The sequence below is a fragment of the Carlito syrichta genome, unplaced genomic scaffold (genome assembly GCF_000164805.1).
Source record: "Carlito syrichta isolate Samal-C Ts95f unplaced genomic scaffold, Tarsius_syrichta-2.0.1 Scaffold312739, whole genome shotgun sequence".
NCBI classification, from domain to species: Eukaryota; Metazoa; Chordata; class Mammalia; order Primates; family Tarsiidae; genus Carlito; species Carlito syrichta.
In genome coordinates, this window is record NW_007256835.1 from 191,360 (window position 1) to 199,761 (window position 8,402).

At 46.3% G+C, this 8,402-nt stretch overlaps 1 protein-coding gene across 4 annotated transcripts in view; it reads right to left on the minus strand.

Annotated features, from left to right (window-relative positions):
* The window catches only part of WWP2 (WW domain containing E3 ubiquitin protein ligase 2), a 185,129-nt gene that overhangs the window by 25,790 nt on the left and 150,937 nt on the right, over positions 1 to 8,402 (minus strand). For all 4 annotated transcript variants that reach the window (XM_008070024.2, XM_008070023.2, XM_021718563.1 and 1 more), the window contains one exon: positions 7,834 to 7,923. In XM_008070024.2, coding sequence (XP_008068215.1) covers positions 7,834 to 7,923 — 90 coding nt within the window. The remainder of the gene's footprint in view (positions 1 to 7,833; positions 7,924 to 8,402) is intronic.

The following is an 8,402-nucleotide window of genomic DNA, read 5'->3' on the forward strand; positions in this document are numbered from 1 at the left end:
GGAGCCCAGCAGGTCGAGGCTGCAGTGGCCAGGAGCAGCCACTGTACTCCAGTCTGGGCGACAGAGTAAGACTCCAACTCAAAAAAAGAAAAGAAAAGAAAAGAAAAGAGACCAATGAATAAAAACAGGCTGAACTTGATGCAAAGGAAACCAAACATGGATGATACTGGATGATTCCTAAGTGTTTACAGCCTTTGTTCCCTGTCTGCTGTCTCATTTCCTCTTCTCTGAATGCTTACCTTACTCACATGATCACTGTGCCTCGGTCTGGTACCTTCCTTGATTTTCTGGGTTAACCTCCCAGCTGACTTTTTTGCCAGCTCTTCAATGATCTTTGTAAACCCAAGACCTCCCTAAAAATGGCTTCCCTCCAGCAGTTCCACCCCCACAGTCAGTTCCCAATTTCATCTAGCTTCTGCCTGCTTTATTGCCTCGCCTTTGTGACTGGCTGTCACTTTGTATTCAACTGACTGCCACAAGCGGTCTCCCCAGACCCGAGCTTTCCCCAGTTTTCCACATGGCAGTCCTCCTCCTAGGGACAAGGCCGGATACCGGCATTCCCACAGACACAAGCAAATCACTCAGCCCTGGTGCTTTATTCCTGGTCTCCCTGTCTCTGACTTTCCATTTCTACATCCAGATTCGTATCACCTCACCCCTGGACTAAGGCATCTATCCCAGAGCTAATCCCTACTCTGATCCAGCCTATAAACAGGCATCAGAGTAACCCACTAGACTGACCCCTTAGGTCATGTTGCTGGCTCAGAAACTTCAATCAACTCCCTCCTGCCCCTGAGTCAAAGTCCTTTAGTTAGTATCCGAGGCTCACAAAAATCTGGAACCTTCCTACCTTCCTCATAATTTCTTTAAACTAGTCATTTATTTATTTATTTATTTTTATTTGTTATCAAATAAATCACGTTTATGTAGTTTTAAAAAGCAAACAGGACTGCAGGGGATACAACGAGAAGCTGTGTTCTCCCGCCCCACTGCTGATTCCTGTTCCCCAGAGGCAACTACCTCTGCTGGCGTATATATATATCCATGTCTGTAACATATCTATTCCATTATTTATTTTTTAAAAAATAGATATGGGGTTTCACTTTGTTATCCAGGCTTGACTTGAACTCTTGGGCTCAAGTGATCATCCTGCCTCAGCCTCCTGGGACTACAGGTACATGCCACCACACCACTGCTCCCAGCTTATTAATTCCTGGTTTTTGCCATATTTGACATTACTGATGGACTTTTTACTACCAAAGATGAAGACTGAGGATTTGGTTCCTGTATTCCACTCCCCAACATACATGCTGCCATCTCCTCCCCTCGTCCTCCCAACATGGAGAACCCTCACTAAGTCGATATTCAGGGTTTGTATTACGGCAAGGAAGAATACCATACATACATTTTCTACTTGTAAAATTTTTACTTCTGGAGGTAAGAACTGGTTTGTTTTCTTCCGCTTGGTTTTCAAGAACCCATCACGAATTCACCTCCAGATTCCTGGACAGGACAAGTGGCCGGGCAGTGGTCTTAATCTCTCGGTCACGTCTCTCCTTCCTCTGATGTGGACAGCTATGAGTCCACATCACAACTGTTCTACATGATTGACCCGAGTGGTCTTTCCTCCTGAGAACATGCATGGCCTCTGGGTTGAGTTCCCTATGTCCTGAATCCCATTTCTTCTTCTCTCTTGGCTTCATCTCATCTGGTGGAATAAATCATCCAGTAGCTTCCGAGAAAGGACGCGCCAATGTTAGTTTTGAAATCCAGAATGTCTGAAGATACTTTTGTCTCTACCCTCACACTCAAATGCTAAAATGACTAAGAGTCGATTTCTAGACAGGAAGTCATTTTCCACCAGAATCGGGAAGGCCCTGCTCTATGAATGTTGCCAAGAAAGCTGGCATTCTTGATTCCTGACCTTTCCATGTGCCCTGTTTCTTCCCTCTGGAAACCCTGGAGATCTTCTCCAGGTCCTCTGAAATGCCATTAGATGTACCTTAGGGTGGGTCTTTTTTCACCCTCTGGGCTGGGTATTTGGTGGGCACAGACTTCTGGCAGTGTTCTTTTTCTTTTACTCTGGATCATTTCCTGTCTTCTGTTTCAGTTCTTCTGTTCTTTCTTGCTAACACTACCATTCAGATACTGGATTTCCTGCACTCATATTCCAATTTTCTTATCTCCAAATATACCTTCCAACCATTCTATAGGATTTTTCATCTTTTGTAGTCATATGTATTAGTTTCTAAAAACTCTTATTTTCTGCATGGTTCATTTCACAGCTTCCTGTTCTTGCACAGATGCCATATTTTCTCACAAATCTTTGAGAATACTAATGATAATTTGGTTTTCCTTTCTTTTTTTTTTTTGAATTGGAGTCTCACTGTCACCCAGACTGGAGTGCAGTGGCCACTCCCGGCCACTGCAGCCTTGACCTGCTGGGCTCTGGCGATCCTTCTGCCTCAGCCTTCCAAGTAGCTGGAACTACAGGCACACGCTACCACGCCCGGCTAATTTTTTTTTATTTATTGTAGAGATGAGGTCTCGCCAAGTTGCCCAGGCGGGTCTTGAACCCTCAGGTTCAGGCCATCCACCCACCTCAGCCTCCCAAAGGCGCGGGTTTACAAGCTGAGCCACCGAGCCCGGTTGGTTTTCCTTTCTGAAGTTTTTTGTTTCAATCTCCCATATCGTTTTCACCAAGCCTCCTCCTTCTGTCTGCTGATCTTTGGTTATGCAGTCACATGAAAAAGCTGACTGGAAGCTCTGTGTACTCAGGTGGGGACTGCTGACTATGGTTTCACTGGACAGTGACCAGGAAGAAGCTCAGCCATTTCACTAGAATGTCCCCAGATATCACAATCTGTATTTCTTTTTCCTTAGGTCACTTCTCCCAGAAAAAAAACCCATCAGCCTTTTACCTGGGGGCCTGGGGCAGTGTCGCCACTTAATCCTTTTTTTCCCTGCATTCAGCTATGGCTTGTGTCCCCATAGCTGGTCCTGCTCTCTCAGGAGCTTCTCAGGGTCAGCAGCAGTTCTGGGTGTGTGTGTGCACGCACGCAAGCGTGACAGAGAAATGGGAGTGATGGCTGACAACCTGGAAATCTAACTGTTCCCTGCACAAATTTGCAGCTGATATTCAGGTTTTAATCTCATTTCATACCCATCCTCAGTGTCCCCAATTACTGAGGATTTCCAAAGCTCCATGGTGCAAACCTGCCAGCTTCTTGGTGGATTCTACCATACTGTAGGCTTGGGTTTCAGTTTTCTCAGTTCTGCCATTTATGTATCAGCAACTAAACTCAAAAAAAAATTTTTTTTTCTCCAGCTGGCTGGACTGAACGCAACTTAACTTTAACATCTCCCATATACTATTTCTCCTCTTCCATTTCTGTATTGTTGAAGGCGTATGCTTTCTTATACCTTTATCACCATTTTAGTGGGTTTTCAGGAAGAACAGAAATAAGCACATGCTCGATCCATGGAAGTCTCTTGCCATGGTGAATTTCAGACAATAAGCAGCATAATTCCACCCTTTATTTCAGGCAAAATCACACCCAGAGTAGTGGCTGGAGGCCCATTATTACCCGTATGCCCTATTTGGCTCCAGTGGGCACCCCCACCGAACCCTTGCAGGGCCCACTTTGAACATTTTTGTTTCCCACACATCTTCTAACCAGCATAGCTGTTCCATGTATCCTTCTCAAAACACATCTTTGACATCCCGTATGCAGGTTGGTACCTCTGCCGTCCCTCTAACGTGGACTGTGGACTGTATTCCTGTTCTTTTTAAGTTCAGCCTTTCTGGCAGGAGTGTGAGCCACTTCCCCGTGTGAGGTGTCCACAACCCTGTCGCTCTCCAGTAATCACTCTGCTTACTTCTGTCTGAGCATTAATGAGAGTGATTAAAGAGCACATGACTACACTCATCCTTAGCTACCAGAGCCAAACTTACTACTCTTGCATAAAAGGACTGGTCCTAGCCAGGTGTGGTGGCTCACGTCTGTAATCCCAGTACTTTGGGAGGCCAAGGCAAGAGGACTGCCTGAGCCCAGGGGTTCGAGACCAGCCTGGGCAATTTGGCAAGACCTCGTTCTCTACAATAAATCAAAAAATTAGCTGGGTGTGGTTCCAGCTACTTGGAAAGCTAACGCAGAAGGATCGCCTGAGGCCAGCAGGTCGAGGCTGCAGTGGCCATGTGTGTGTTACTGCACTCCAGACTGGGCAACAGACCAAAACTCTGACTCAAAAAATAACTAAATAAGCCGGGCTCAGTGGCTCAGCCTGTAATCCCGCACCTTGGAAGGCTGAGGTGAGTGGACTGCCTGAGCCTGCGAGTTCGAGACCCGCCTGGGCAACTTGGCAAGACCGCATCTCTACAACAAATAAAAAAAAAATTAGCCAGGCATGGCAGCTCGCCCCTGTAGTTCCAGCTACTTGGAAGGCTGAGGCGGAAGGATCGCCGGAGCCCAGCAGGTTGAGGTTGCGGTGGCCGGGAGCGTGCCACTGCACTCCAGTCTGGGTGACAGAGTGAGACTCCAACTCAAAAAATAAAAATAAATAAATAAATAAATAAAAGGATTGATTGTCATACAAGTTTCCCGTGGGTTTGCTATATGGAAATGACCATGATAAAGTGAATCCTTTGGCTCAATCTTGCTCCTCAGAGACCAGGTTCTGTTGAGATCATAGCTCCGTCTGTAGTTTCAAAATTGTTCTCCCATGGTTAATACTTCCCTAGGAGTAGGGCTTCTCCCATTAATTAGCAATGAAAGCTTGTGTATTCAATCCTTCTGTTCTCTTTAGGTTTCCTACTATTACAAAGCAGAAATAAGAGCCAGAGGCTCAAAGCTCTTGGTCTAAAACTCAGGAAGAACTAATAAGCTCTGCAGGCTGGAGAGCTGAGCCATCTCCCAGGAAAAACATTGACACTATCCTGGAAAAAAGAAGTTTCATTCAGTTGTAGCCCATTAGAGAAGAGTAAATCCCCAGCTATCCTTAGGGACATCACTGAATATCTTTACTTAAATGCCATCCAAATGACTACCAGGTCAAGATCTATGTACTTAAAGACGAGAAAGGGTAAAAGGCGTCACAGCTCACATAGAGATCCTGTTGCCTTAATTTATTTATCTTTTTTTTTTTTTTGAGTTGGAGTCTCACTCTCGCCCAGACTGGAGTGCAGTGGCCGCTCCCGGCCACCGCAACCTCGACCTGCTGGGTTCCGGCGATCCTTCCGCCTCAGCCTTCCAAGTAGCTGGAACTACAGGCGTGCACTACCATGCCCGGCTCATTTTTGATTTATTGTAGAGATGCAGGTCTCGAACCCGCAGGCTCAGGTAATTCACTCACCTCAGTCTCCCAAAGTGCTGGGATTACAGACTTAGCCACTGAGCCCGGCTTATATTTTGTTTCTTGAGTCAGAGTCTCACTCTGTCGCCCAGGCTGGAGTGCAGTGGCACGCTCACGGCCATACCAGCGTTGACCTGCTAGGCTCAGGAGAACCTTCCACCTCAGCTTTCCAAGTAGCTGGAACTACAGGTGTGTGCTACCACACAAGGCTAATTTTTGATATATTGTAGAGACGAGGTCTCACCAAGTTGCCCAGGCTGGTCTTGAACTTCTGGGCTCGGGCAATCCTCTCACCTTAGCTTCCCAAAGTGCTGGGATTACAGGTTTGAGCAATTTTTTTTTTCCTGAGGCGGGGTCTCATTTGTTGCCCAGCCTGGAGTGCAATGGCATGATCATGGCTCACTGTAGCCTCGACTTCCTGAGCTCAGGTAATCTTTCTGCATCAGCCTTCAGAATAGCTGGGACTACAGGTAAGCACTACCATGCCTAGCTAATTATTTTGAATTTTTTTTTGGTAGAGAAGTCTCATTTTGTTGTCCAGGCTGGTCTGAGCTCAAACAATCCTCCCGCATCAGCCTTCCAAAGTGCTGGGATTATAGGCATGAGCCAGCGTGCCCAGCTCCTGCTGCTTTTAAATACACATTACAAGTATATAAAGTACGAGTGTGCAACACATATTGTGAAAGTCAATGTGTAATCTGTGACACAGAGAAATTAAAATATTGACTGGGTATTTGATGTTATGAAAGAAATACTATTAACAATGTTGGGGTTTTATTTTCAATAAGATAAATTTTTTAGAAATACATACTGAAAAATGGATAAGTGATATTATATTTGGGATCTGTGTCAAAATTATCTTGATCAGGGTGTGGGGGGACATGTGGGTGAGGGTCACAGATCTGGAGATGGCAAATTTTTTCTATTAAAAGCCACAAAGTATTTTAGGCTTTGCAGGCCAGATAGTCTATCGCAATTACTTAACTCTGCCACTGAAGCAAGAAAAGGAACCATTAAGAGTAAGTAAACAAGCCGGGCTCAGTGGCTCAGCCTGTAATCCCGCGCCTTTGGGAGGCTGAGGTGAGTGGATTGCCTGAGCCCGCAGGTTCGAGACCCGCCTGGGCAACTTGGCGAGACCTCATCTCTACAATAGATCAAAAATGAGCCAGGCATGGTAGCACGCGCCTGTAATTCTGGCTACTCGGAAGGCTGAGGTGGAAGGATCGCCCAAGCCCAGTGGGTAGAGGCTGCGGTGGCCAGGAGCAGTCACTGCACTCCAGTCTGGGTGACAGAGTAAAACTCCAACTCAAAAAAAAAAAAAGAGTAAGTAAACAAATGAGTGTGGCTGTGTTCCAATAAAACTTCATTTACAAAAACTGGTAGAGTGGCCGGGCACAGTGGCTCACGCCTGTAATTCCAGCACTTTGGGAGGTGGAGGCAAGAGGATTTCCTGAGCCCATGGGTTCGAGATCAGTCTAGGCAACTTGACAAGACCTCATCTCTACAATAAATCAAAAAATCTGCTGGGTGTGGTGGTATGCGCCACTTCCAGCTACTTGGAAGGCTGAGCCAGAAGAATTGCCTGAGCCCAGCAAGTCGAGGCTGTGGTGGCCATGAGTGGTGCCACTGTGCTCCAGCCTAGGTGACAGAGCAAGACTCTGACGCAAAAAAAAAAAAAAAAAAAAAGTAGACAACAAAGTGAGCACTAACAATAACAGATTATGAGTTTCATTCCCAGAAGGGAGGTTAAAGAGAGGAAACCCAAACATTCTACTGGAAAACTAAAGCTGAAAGCAGCCCATCCATGGAAATGTATAGGGCCAGAAGATGAGGTGGTACTTGCATGGCACACACCAAACAGTTGAACCAAACAAAACCCGGGAGCTCGACTAGGACTCTCCATTTCCAATAGCCTTTCTCTCTGCAAGCTAAGAAGAGGGAAGGAGTGCAGATTTTCATGCAGGTGCCCTTCGTGCCTTTACTGGAAGGTGACTCTTTCCTGAGAGCAGAATACATTCCCCTTTGAAAGCTCTCAGGACCAGGAGACACATGTGGAAAGAACTTTCTGTCCCTGGCAGACAGGGAACCCAACCCATTTTCCTTGAACTTGGACAGTCTTCCCTCACTTGGAAGCATCTCTCATCCTTTGGTTTTGGAGAACTCAGCTACGTTCTCACAAAGCCCAGTTGGATGAGAAATACTCTGCCTTCAGGGGCAGGCTGGGTACAGGGTACAGTGAACGGCATCAACACTCTTTCTACCTTGGCCTTCCTGCTTCTCTTGTTTCCCAGAGCTCCTCTAAAAATTCTAGGAGGTCCTTAGAAATAAGAGCAAAATTAAGGTAAATGGATAGACAATCACATGACCCAGGGTAAATGTCACTGTACTCTGCTACCTCTGTAGAAAGAGACCATTTCAAGAAGCCATCAGGTAACTCAGTGACAGTCCCAAAGTCTCAGGGTTTGTTGGTTCATGCCTTACCCTGGAGGAAGGGGCCGCTCCCAGGTGGTGGTCTTGGTATTGTGGTCAACATAATAGACACGTCCATTGGGCAGCTCTCGCTGTTCCCATCTGAAAAATAAAGTCAAGGGAAGCATGAGGAACATAGTTGAAAGGCATAAGCTCCAGTCATGCACTCATGCCTGTAATCCCATCACTTTGGGAGGTAGAGGCGAGAAGATTGCCTGAGCTCAGGGGTTCGAGTACAGCCTGGGCAACTTGGCAAGACGTCATCTCTACAATAAATCAAAAAATTAGGTGTGGTGGTGCACGCCTGTAGTTCTAGCTACTTGGAAGGCTATGGTGGAAGGATCACCTGAGCCCAGCAAGTCGAGACTGCAGTGGCCATGAGTGTGCCACTATACTCCAGCCTGGGTAACAGAGTGACACTCCAACTACAAAAAAAGAGAAAGAAAGGCATAAGCTTCTGTTAGAAAGGAAAGCCTCACCACAGCTGTGGCTGATCTAAAGGAAATAGCAAAGATGACAGGCAAGGTCAAGCCAGCTCTGTCTATGGCAGTGCCAACAGGAATGCTTCTTCTTTTTTTTTT